The sequence below is a fragment of the Drosophila tropicalis genome, unplaced genomic scaffold (assembly GCF_018151085.1).
Source record: "Drosophila tropicalis isolate 14030-0801.00 unplaced genomic scaffold, ASM1815108v1 contig_859, whole genome shotgun sequence".
Classification (NCBI taxonomy): domain Eukaryota; kingdom Metazoa; phylum Arthropoda; class Insecta; order Diptera; family Drosophilidae; genus Drosophila; species Drosophila tropicalis.
The window spans coordinates 6,077,303-6,089,700 of record NW_027173353.1 but is presented as its reverse complement, the minus strand read 5'-3'; the positions used below and the strand labels follow the sequence as shown (position 1 = coordinate 6,089,700).

Genomic DNA, 12,398 nt, shown 5'->3' with positions numbered 1-12,398 from the left:
TTCGCTTAAGATCTCAGAACATAAATAAACACTACTAAACTGTCAAGGTCTATGTAAGTCACTTGCTCGATGATGTATGTATTAATAGAAATAGTACATACTAATGTGGGCTACTTGTACCTTTCACATAAACGAAGCTCGAAAAACAACTTTTCTAGAGTATACAAAGAGCGGTTTGACTCCAGATTTAATTTCTTTTATATACATAGCATGAAAGCAAAATGGAAAGAAAATTCGTAAAAATATGTCAAAAGCCATTGTTAATGTCATCGATGAGAGACACACACAGAGAGTGAGAGAGAGAGAGAGAGAGAGTGTGAGTGGAAAAGTAGGAGGGACAGGAATGGGAGTTACAAAATATGTAGTGTCATGGTCGAGAGCGTGATTTGCCTATAGATGATGCCATTGCAAATAGTATATATGGAAAATGGATTTTAATTCAATTACAAGAGCTTCTGGCCACAGGCAAATGTAGAAAAAAGGCAACTCAACGGCAACAACTTGAACCAAAAAAAAATTATTCTTCAAATATTGCTGAAAACATTTTATGGAAATTAATTTCCCATTCTGCCAAAATAAAGAAAAACAAATGAAACAACAAAATGCCATCAAAAGGATAAACAACAACACGAAAAGTTTCGGTTGTGCTACTTAGTGGCACCTGCCACGCCCATCCCCATGCCTGGACTCAAGGCAGAGAGCATGAAATTAAACTTTTAAATAAACAACAACAAGAAAGCAACAGCAAGCCAAAGCCGAAAGTAAACAAGCAAACAAACAGAACAACAAAAAAATGTTTATAACACTTTTTGGCCCATGAATTTGCAGAGAAAATGAAGGTGGGCTCATCTTTATGAGAATGAGAAAACGGGCCGGGCGAAAAAAGTTGCCCTGTGAATGGATTTGGGCATGAAATTTGTGTTAAACCTAACACGGGTTCGCATGCGGGTTGCCAGGCAACAAATTTCAGGGATCTGCAATGTATTGCTACCGCTTATCACATTTCAAACCCCTTAAATCCCTGGAAAAAAGAAAACCCGGAAAATCAAGATGGAAGAAAATGTAAAAAAAAACGGAGAAAATTAGAATAGCGAGCTAATTCTGAATGCAAATTCAACTTGTACTCCATGGCAACTTTTCACACAGTTTTTATTTTGTCCAAATTTATCATTTCTAGCAGGTTTTTCTTTTAATTTTTTTCTCTTGACTTGATTTCCAACAAAATGTTGTGCAATTTATATTTTCATTTGGCAACTAAAAGTCATTTCTGAGATTTAAAAATCGCCAATCTTAAAAGTCTTTGAAAACATCTATCCAATTCATCTCAAATTTGAAAAAGGATCTTAAATATATGAACGAGGTTTCTTCACCTCGTTGTTTATGAAAGTTCCAATTCACTGGAGGAGTTCTTAACTCAAAGTATCACCAAAACTGACTGTCATTACTGTCGCATAAGCTTTACCGATTGCAAAATACCTCATTTTATAAAGGGTATAATTAAAGGGAATAAAACTTCATTCGATACATACATATGTATGTATATTATAGCTACACATAATCATGTACTATATAAGTATATGTATATAAAAGTATTGTGTGTGAAATAAAGGCGTCAATATTTTTTTGTGTAATCCAATAAAGACGGTTTCCTTTGCAAGTTTAGTCAAACGGAAATCGATGTCTCGAACTTGCCAACAACTTCCTTTTGACAGTTTAGGCAAGTCAACACATTCCCTCTCCTTTGGTAGTGAATGTCGCCAATATAATTCGGTTCGGCTTTGACTTCATTTTTAGGCCTTGCCACTTGCCACCTGCCACCTACCACTAACCCTGTTGTGAACAGTTCCAACCCCTTTGCCTCTCTATGATGTTCGATTGAGTGTTGTTTTTGTTTCCTCCACCATTTGGGTTGCTTGCGTGCAAATTCACAATTTGGGTTAGGGTCAGAACGATAACGCTGAACAAGTCAAAGGATGTGATGCCGTTGCGATGCCGATGACTGCGTTGGCACGCGTGAAAGGGTAAAGGCCGTAAAGCTGTCGTTGCGGACAATTCGAGCAGAAACGGAGAAGGCAGAAGGACCCACGAGGACTAGCAGAATGCCTGGCTTCAATGTGTGTGCTACAAAAATTGTACTACTGTAAATTTATAGCGGAATTTTTATACACGATAAAACAATTTGTTATTAGCGAGCATAACGGTCGCCATGCCATGCAAATCAGCGCCCGACCTTAACCCCTTTACTTGGCTTTGGTGTTGGTTTGTCCTCCTTGTTTTTGTGTTGTTTTTTTTTTTTGGTTTGGGAATGAAAATTTGCTTAATGAAATGTAAAAGTCCCACGTTGAAATGCAAACAACAAAAAAGTTAGGCCAAATTAAATGACTTCCCCTTTTCCACAGCCCACTTTTTTTGACCCTCTCACTTACTCTAATTCCTCATCATCGTCCTGTTGGGCGGAGGGTGCTGGTTGCTGTTGTTGCTGCTGCTTATCGCTGGCGGCAATGTTGTTCTCGTAGAAGACATCATCCTCCTTGGACTCATCATCGTCACCCAGGCTGAGACTTTTATCTTCGTCGTCGTTATCCTCATTCCCTTGAACATTGGCCTGGGCATTGTTGGTATTTGTGTTGGTGTTGGCATTGTCGCTGCCGCTGCTGCTGCTGCTGCTACTGCTGGTGTCCTCATCATCATTGTTGATATCCTCAACGTCCTGGCTATCGTTATCTTGTTGATTGACACGCCTTTTGGCTTCCTCCTCCATATACTTCGCCTTGGTGATTATCTCATCACTGAATGGACAAAATAAGTTTCAATTTAATTAGTTAATCAAGCAAGCCTCGAAGGCAGCCCCGCGACACTTACCGATTCTTATGCAATTCCTTCTTCGACACGCAAACGGCACTGTACTCATCCTCTAGTAGGCAGATTTCCCTCTTTTTGCAATTTAATGGTCGGCAAAGGTCACCTGACATTGTGAGTTTAATTTATTAGCGTTTCCTTGGGGGACCACAATATTTTTACTTATTCAATACTCACTTGAGGGATCGTGTATCCAACGCTTGCGTTCACCAATATTCTTGCTGTTTTGAGTATTTTTGTTGATCTGGAATGTAGACAGAATTGAAATGATTTACGTTTTGAAATGTATATTTCACATTTTAATTTTGTTATTTAAATGCATAAAAAGGAAAAATGCAAAAACTCTCGTCTGTCAAATTTCACACACGCACACACACCACACACCATACACACACACACGTTCACTTTGAGAGAACGGGCCAGGCATACAGCTCCACCGACGTATACGTAATGCATACACGAGGCGTATACGTATTATGCATATATTTATGGCATAGAAACTTGGTTTTCTATATCAAGTTGTGGACATTTGTGGCATTTGCATCAGTGGAAGGAGTTAACCTAAATGAAGAGCATCATCCAAGTTGAGTGAAGTTGAGCTGAAGCTCCTCCGGCCCTGCCCATCCTTGTCCTCCATGACTGATGAGTTCGGGAATTTTCCATTTAAATATGGCATGTTTTAACAAAGATTTATTTTAATTTAATTCAATTTCGCACACCATTCGCTCCAAGTGCACTGATGCGAGCACATAATATCATGACTTGACTATGAAATTTAGTATTTGCGTCAATCCTCCTCCGGCCATGAATAGTGTAGATTTATGTATATATGCATATAGAAGTGCCTGACGAAGGATATATGTGAGAGGTTTCTGCTGAAGCTTTAGACATTTTAAACAAATTTCAGTTGCCTGAAAATCCTGCCTCCTTAGATAGTAAGTTGTACTTAATGTTCCCAACAACTAACTTTATTTAGTACTTGGAACTTTAATTAGTACTTCCATTTCCACCAAATGTTTTACAGTAAATATAAATGTCAACTAAACAGAATAGACAGAAACTTACAATTTATTTATTAACTACACTACGTATACGTGATGAAGATTAAGGTGTTAGTAAATGTTTAATTTGATGTTTCCATTTCTTTTAAATGCTACCAACCCGACATGGTAAATATTGCTTCAAAGGGAGAACAACAAAAATGTTAATAAAATACATATGTATGTATAAGGGAAAGCGGTTTGCTTGGGGTGGGAAAAGTAAATTGTTGGTCATATGGAGTTGACACTTTTAACAGAGGCGCGAGGTTCGAAATGGATGTGCAATGCAAAATTTACAACCATTTGCTGGTGATGCTATCGCTGGACTGTCAGTTGGCTTAATGAAAACGACAACGGCAGTGACGGCAACACCAGGAGCAACAGCTATAGCAACAGCAACAGCAACGGCAACACCAGCATCAGCTGCAACAGCAGTTGGGACAGCTACCGAGTTTTATTCAAGCGACAGAAACTGAATATGGCTACAGTTTCACATTCTGCCTCATCCTTTTGGTCCGCTTACATCTCATATCCTGCAAGTCCCACTCTTCTTTCTGTGTGTGTGTGTGTGCGTGGAGCACACTCCCACAACCAAAGCTGAAATGCAATAAACTCGGCCAGGACGTGGATGCTGGCAATTTGCATGCGTTAAAACGCAATTTGTGCACGTTTCCTGGCCGCGGTTCGCCTCGACGCATCCCTTTGAGACTCAACTGGCATTTGGTATCGTCTACTGTAACTTTAATGTTGACCTGACCCCGCGGCACGTTTGCCGAGCTGCGGCTTTGGCTGCTGATTGGCTCGGTCGCCAATCTGGGAGAGTGTGATATTGCGTTTGTTGGCTTTAATCGTGTGCTACAGTGTTTTCAGTGTTTTGTGCGGTATTCGTGGTGGCCATGCGATTGACCTTATTGTGGTTTAAAGGCGGCATTGCCATATAATAAACTCCATGATGGCATGATGTTATTTAAAAAATTGCCATAAACAGGTAACAGAGGAATGGTGGTAGAATCTAGGTCACAGCTGCACAACACAATGCTAAGAAGGATCCCTCACTTTCTCTCTCTCTCTCTCTGTCTCTCGCCTTTCTTTGAAAGAACTTTCTATAGCCATTTAACCTCTTTGCCAGATTTCAGACTATTTAAGTGGTTGAGCTTATTAAAGCCCATTTAATTGGTGGTCTCTAGCGGCGCCTTGCAAGTGCCGACTTCAGGCAAAGGCAAAGACTTGACCCTAATTTAACCCCCTTGCCCCGCACCACAGCTCCACCCCTTGTCGATGCAGCTGGGTCTTTGCCTTCGTTCTTTGTTCAAATGGTTGGCAAATATTTTGCGCGGCAAACGAAGATAAAGGCCGGGCATTGTTACAGGCGCCATTTTGTTGCATTGTGCCACGCCCTGCTCGGGCTGCTGCTCCGCAGTGTGGCAATCTGTCAAGCTTTAAATTGAATTTACGACTTTGTTTTCGTTGCGGGTTTATTTCATCTTCTGCTTTTCTTATGCTGCCGCTCTGCAATTTCTTTATTGTTTTTCTTTTCTGGCCATTTTTTCCATTTCTTTTTTATTTGCCAAGTAAGAATAACAAACATTTTTGTGGTTACTGCAAGAACACGAGCATGAAGAAGAAGAAGAAGACGATGACTAACGATGGCGGAGGCGGTGACGAGGACGAGGACGAGGACGAAGGCTGAAAGGATGCACTGGCATGGACTTTTACATTCGACTGTCAATTTGATTGTATTAAGTAAATGCAATTCTTAAGTTACAAAATTTGTTGTTTTACATTTTACTGAACAATCCTGCAGAGGCTTAACAAGCCTCGACAAAATGCCACAACAAAATGAAGTGTCAAATCAAAGTCTTTAATCTCTCTGTGAAAGTTTTATTGAAATTTTTAGCAAATTAAAAATGTGATTTCTTGGAAAATTTAAGAATCATTGGTTTGGCACTTTGTTGAAAACTCATAACATGCTTTCATTAAAATTCCAAATAATTGCGAGTTTTTCGTATAAATTTCACAATAAATTGACAAATTCCTCCGAGGCGAAGCGACAAAAACCCAATTCATTTCGTCTCTGCAATATAATTTTAAAGTATATGGTGGACGAATGAATGGGTAGAGGGTAGGGGGAGGGGGAGGGAATGGTCCCCGTTCAGCCGAAATTGCTGTGAATTATGTAGCGGGCATCAAATGACTGCCAATGATGCGGTTGCCATGTCATCTTTATTCCCAGTCTCATCCTTCCTCCAATCAGCTATGCAATCAATAAAATATGAGCGCGAATGCCGCAAACGACAGAAGCATAAACAGAACCAAAAAAAAAAAAAAAAAAAAAAAAATAAAACCAACAAAAAAAAAATGTTGTCTATATGTACTATAGATGTGGCCAGGTCAGCATTATAATGGCCACAATGTGAAAATATTGCGGCTGTTGCCAAAGCCAAAGCATTAGATTGTGGCAATTAGAGCGAGATCGATTTGTGAAAGTGAGGCAATGTAAAGGGAACCAACTGACTGACGTACTGAATGTCTAACCGACTGAATGACTAGCTGTGGTCTCTAAATTATGCACTAGTCGTGAAAAATGCATTAGCAGCCCTGGCAGAGGCAGATGGGATGGAATTTATGTATGTATATCCTTTATTCTTTGCCCATTGTCCCCAAAGCACTGTGGTTATCATTCTGCACCATACTAAGCCCAGGCACTAGGGTGGCAAGAGAGATAGACGATCCGACAGACGGGCAGACACACAGACAGACTGGCAGTCGGGATGAGCCTCAGCCGGGGCACATAAATTGCACATTTTCGTGCACAGAAAATGCTAAATCAATTTCTATTACAGTCCACGACATTGTCGGACAGCTCTAAGCGGGATGTCCGGGCCTAGCCCAAGCTCAGCGTGGCCTGGCACATTTCCTAACAGGAAGCTCCTGCGCTCAACTCGGGGCGGGTGCAAATCCATCAATATAACTTAAGTCTGACTTGGGCCAAAAGTTTTCAAGTGGCTGAAAGGACATTTGCCTCAGGAAATTGCATTCTTCTTCTGAACTGGAGAATAAATGCCAAATGTGTCACAAAATGTCTCTCCACCTGAGTGGAGAATCCTCTGTTGATGGCAAAGTTAATTGCTCATTCCCAAGGAGATGGTGTGCTGTCCCATTGGGGCCTGAAGAGCTGAGAGTGAGTCTGTTTCCATCTCTGTCATCTGTCCAGAGTCCGCAGTCCGTTATGACACTCATTAAAAGCCTTGTCAGTGTCACTGTCACATGCATAAATTACACAATAATGTCAATTTAATAGTTAATTAAATTACCTCAACTCAAATGTCAAAACTGACAGGTGGACGCAACTGGAAATTAAAATGCGAAAAGAATTGGATGGAAGGTGATTCCAAAGTGAAGGACAAATATTTACGTTATAAGCTATAAAAAAAATCGTACATACACATCACATACATATGTATTTGCCTTGTACATTAAAAAAATGAAAACATCATGCCGTGGCCATGCATTGGACAATAAACATGCAACATGGCTGCATGAAACGTGCCTCCATTTGCAGGCACAATCGGGCGTGTCACGTGGGGGCGTTATGTTTATGCATCATAAATGCATTTTGCGGCATGCTTCATCTAAAAGCCGAAAGCCGGAGAGAAATGCGAACTGTTGCGGCAACCGCATTGCAGTCATAAAACATTTGCGACTACAAAACCAAGCAAATTGCAACAAATTGCATGGAGGCAACACCAGCAGCAGCAGCAGAAGCACCAGCAACATCACTACTACGAACAAAGGCCACTAAAATGTGCTTACCTATGTGGAAAAACATACGAGTCGGTGTACGGCCACATGAGTTCTACAATGATGCAATTTGTATTTACTATATAACTATAAATGGGGCAAAAATATAACCAGAAGGCACTGCACTCAAAACCAAAAAAACACGCCCGCCGCATTCTGTTGGTGGCAGCAGCCCCAAGGAATACTTAGTCGAGTTGGGAGTATGTAGAAATACCAACTGATTGCGGCATTTTTTATGTATACGTATAGTATATATATATATTTCGAAGCAGACTGTGGGCGGAGCAGAGATTAGGACAACTTTATTACAAATCTGTGCCACATAAACATTGCAGAAGCCCCAACAGTGGCGGATTTTGAGGGTAAATTTTAGCCAGAATCTCCACCTGAACTGTTCTCTAACGTTTGATGACGATTTTTCGAAACGTCTCATCGAAAGAGTGAAAGATGGAGAAAAAAATGATGCTGGGAATGGAATATCACCTTTGTGACGGCTGGACAAACATGAGAAAGAATTTCTCATTAAAAACCATTTAATACCTTATCTAACTTGTGACTCTCTTTCTGCCTATTTTTTTAATGTGAAAATCTAAAAAACTAACTAAACTGAGAAACTAGTTTCACATAGAAAGAGACAAACAAACTAATATCTGATTAACTCTTGAACTACCTTCATGTAGTTAAGCTACTTTTATCTAAGTTAATGAAACCTTTTTAGTCACTGGAGGTAATTGTAAGCTGCTTCAGTTACCTTGACAAATGCATATATTAAGGGTATTCATCCTAATTCAGAGTTTAGTTTTTCAGGCAATTAAATTTTTTTGTTTATTAGTTCAAAGTTTTTATGGCTAAGATAAATTATGAATCAATTTTATAATTTCACTTTTATTTTAATTTTTCTAGATCCGCCACTGAAGTTAGCGTAGAAAAGATATTCGCTTGGGAATTCACCAAAGATTTGTTGCAATAAAAATGGAAACATCACAGAGAAACAGTGGAATATGGGAAAAGTTAAATTGTATTATAATTTACCAAAAAATATAATCTTGTTATCTTCCGCATAGGTATCTATGGTAATTGCTTTCACTGTGAAAGAGTGCAAAATGTTAAAAACTCTTGACCTATATCCATAACAACAAAATTATTGATGTTTTTTGTGGTCTGTGTGTTTTAAGTTAAATATTGTTATTTATTAGTTTAACAAGGCAAAACCTCAACTTGAAAGTGAGCTTCAATTAAGATTGGACATAAAACTTATTTATCGCAATTAGCTTAGTTAGATTATAATTTGAGTAAACATATTCTAGTTAATATTAAACAAGAATTAAGCTTCTGTCTGTTCTGCACCAGTGTCCTGATGACCACACCCCAATGGCTAATGACGGTGCATTTAAAAGCTTTCAACTCATCCAGAACACATCCGCATGCTATGCACAATGGTCACTGGCCACGCCAGGGCCACAAACAAAGACAGCACATAGCAGTCAGAATGAAGCGTTAAATGCTTGCTTCCTTCAATAATCATCTGGCCACACCCACGTCCACATCCATGTCCACATCCACGTTCACGTCCTTTGGCGTACCACACGACTCTGCAAAATCCCTGGCAGTGGCGTGCATTTTGGCCGATTGAATAGTTCAATCAATTAGTTAATTGCAGTGCTGGTCAAATGAACTATCCTAGCACAAATCGAGGCACTTAGGGCCAGTCATTAGCAGCAAGGCGAGACCGACAAACTGGCCGACAACTTTGACCGGAGCTGAGCTGAGCTATAAATGACACGGGAATTGCCTGCACTTTCTTCTTGGCTTGACTACCGCAACTCGTGGCACATTGATTTGAGTTGACTTTTGGGCTCCAATTGGGATTGAACAATTAAAAACACTTAAGTTCTGGCACCAGATGCAACAAAACTCAACTTACTCAACATCAAACGGAAAATGAGACAAAATTTAAGAGAATAAAGGAGACAAAAAATTGTCACGCCAAACACACAAACACACAAGCATACAAAACTCGAGATGAAGTAGCGGAAAATGAAGTTTTTCCGAGATATACATAGCAAGAAAAGTAGAAAGGGACACAGCTAGAGGTAAGGAGAAAGCAGGGCACCCATTTGGTAGAGCAAACAAAACTTTGCAAATTGCAACTCATCGCTCACCCAAAGAAGGGAGAAGGAGAGGAGAATGGATGAGGTTGCCTGCTCTTAATAGAAAATAAAAGCAAAGCAAAAATCATGTTTTTTTCTCTCTCTCTTTCTCTTCCCCTCATTCTCGTTCTTTCATTAGAAGCTATTCAGACGCACCACGCCGATGAGTCAGTCGCGCCTTTAGGAGAAAGCATGGCAGCAGCACCCGGAAGTGGAAGTCGTTCGCTCTGTCCGTCCGCCCCCTCGTTCCTTTGGCCATATGCTCATCCCTTTCGCTGTCAAGCTGTCGATGTTTCGCGCTGATGAGAAATGACAGGCAATAATGCCAATGCCGTTAGCTATGCTATGCTCCATCTGCATTTATCATAACTCTTGTCTTTTATTTGCTTTTGTGGCGCCTCGAGCTGTTATTCTTTTTGGTTTGTTCGTTTGTTTGTTTGTTTGTCTTGTTGCTCTCTCTCTCTCTCTCTCTCTCTATCTGTTCGTCCTGTGGTGTTGTCCCCGTCTTGCCTTTAATCTCTATTTGCTGCTCTGATGTGCTTCGCTTTGGTTTCGCATTCATAGACTATGTTGCGCTTCTAAGTAGGCAATAGTTTTTTGCATTCTTGATGAGTTTAAATGGATTTTGGCCAAAGTTTATTGTCCAATCAGATTTTGGAATGCACATCCATCACATTTCGATTCTTTGGCTTCTATTTGGCCTGGCAAATAAAACCAATATCCAAATTTGAAATGTCATTTAATTTATGCAGATGCAGACTGCAAATATTTGCTATGACATGTCCCCCCAAAATCCCCCCACCACCCCCAGCAACTCCACTAGGATGGCCACCTCCACCTGTGCTAGTTTTATTATACCCTTGCAGAGGGTATTATAAAATTGGTCAGATGTTTGTAACGCACAGAAGGAGACGTTTCCGACCCCATAAAGTATATATATTCTTGATCAGCATGAGAAGCTAAGTCGATATAGCCATGTCCGTCTGTCCGTCTGTCCGTCGGTGCGTACGCGTTTTACTCAGCCATCTTAAGAGCTATCGGGATGAAATTTTTTTTGGGAGCTTTTTTTTACCCGGGTGAGATAAAGTATGAAAATCTTTGGGATCGGACTACTATATCATATAGCTCTGGAACAAAAATTTTTGCAAAAATTGGAGTATCCCCATGAAATTTACCAATATAATAGAATTTGATATAAAATCTCAGATCCCAAAATTTGACCCTGATCGGATAAATAGAACACAAGTTACAGTCTATATAAATCGGCTCAATCGCTGCCGGCAGCTCTGCTTGCTGCCTACTACGTCATCATCAAATCAACAGAGCACATGCATACTCACACAGACGCAACGCTACATAAACTGTATGTGTATGCGTGCGTTGCTTTGCTTAGGGAATGAGGGAAGAAGAAGAACAAATTGTACATAGTATGAAGAGTAAAATTGTTTTGTTTGTATATTAATGAATTGAGTTGCAGAAAACAAATTTTGAACATGTGAAATTATTATTGTCAAGGACTGCAAGGGTATATAAACTTCGGCATAGCCGAATTCAACTTCTTTGATATTTTTCAAATCAAATCGAATCGAGTCCGACAAAATGAAATTTTGTAACACACACTACGCACACAAAGGCAAACGCACACGCACACAAATAAATATTTGATTCGGTTTATTGCATCAAGCCATTGAGAACTGAATAATTGATCATTGAGAATGCGTTTAATAGCCAAAGGCAAACAGAAGCCTGACAAAAGAATTGAATTATGGAAATTATATACAAGTACGTACATTCATACATACATGCATATAAGCGATTACTTCTTTTTCAGAAATTATTGTGTAAACAGGTGGGGCTTTTATGGTTTTTGCCACTCAACCAGAATAATGCAAATAAATATAATTATACTCATTAATTATTAAACAACAATTCCATTAGCAAGCAGTTAACAATTGCTAATGGAATTTCAACGAAAACTTATACATATAATAATCAAATTGTACAAAATTGAGACATTTCATTATTTTTGGCAACGAAAATAATCCATTTGATATGGATTAAATGTGTTAGAAAGTTTCACAGACATGCGAGAAAATATATTTTGAAATTTTGTCAATTTGAATAAAGTTTATTAGTTCCAAAGCCACTTGAGTATTTTAAAACTTTCCCATCAAAGTTGACATTGCGTATACGCACTGATACCGCAGAAGCACTTTGGCGTTTGCTTTTTATCTCTGCCTCTTTTTCTAGCCATTTGCATTTATACATATATCGATGTTGGCTGAGTGCAGTTTACCCAAGTGCTTAACATTTCTATATGTAAGTCCATACACAGAGAAAGTGGACCATACGCACTTAATACTTTCACCATACCAACAGAAAAACAGTAAAAATACAGCAATTTGAAGCTCTTTGAATGATGCAGAAGCATGTTCTAACGAATTGTCCTTGAGCTCTTTGTTTGCTCTTGTGCGAAGATTTTCTGTATTCACATTTTAGTTTGAGAAGGACTTTTGCGTTCATTTTTGTGGTAGTGCAAAAAGAAGGA

At 39.4% G+C, this 12,398-nt stretch overlaps 1 protein-coding gene across 2 annotated transcripts in view; it reads right to left on the bottom strand.

Moving 5' to 3' along the window:
* Positions 1-12,398, bottom strand: part of Cow (Proteoglycan Cow) — a 42,398-nt gene that overhangs the window by 11,203 nt on the left and 18,797 nt on the right. For both annotated transcript variants that reach the window (XM_068297124.1, XM_068297125.1), the window contains exons 2-4: positions 3,037-3,103; positions 2,863-2,965; positions 2,427-2,789 (exon numbers count right to left, since the gene is read on the bottom strand). In XM_068297124.1, coding sequence (XP_068153225.1) covers positions 2,427-2,789; positions 2,863-2,965; positions 3,037-3,103 — 533 coding nt within the window. The remainder of the gene's footprint in view (positions 1-2,426; positions 2,790-2,862; positions 2,966-3,036; positions 3,104-12,398) is intronic.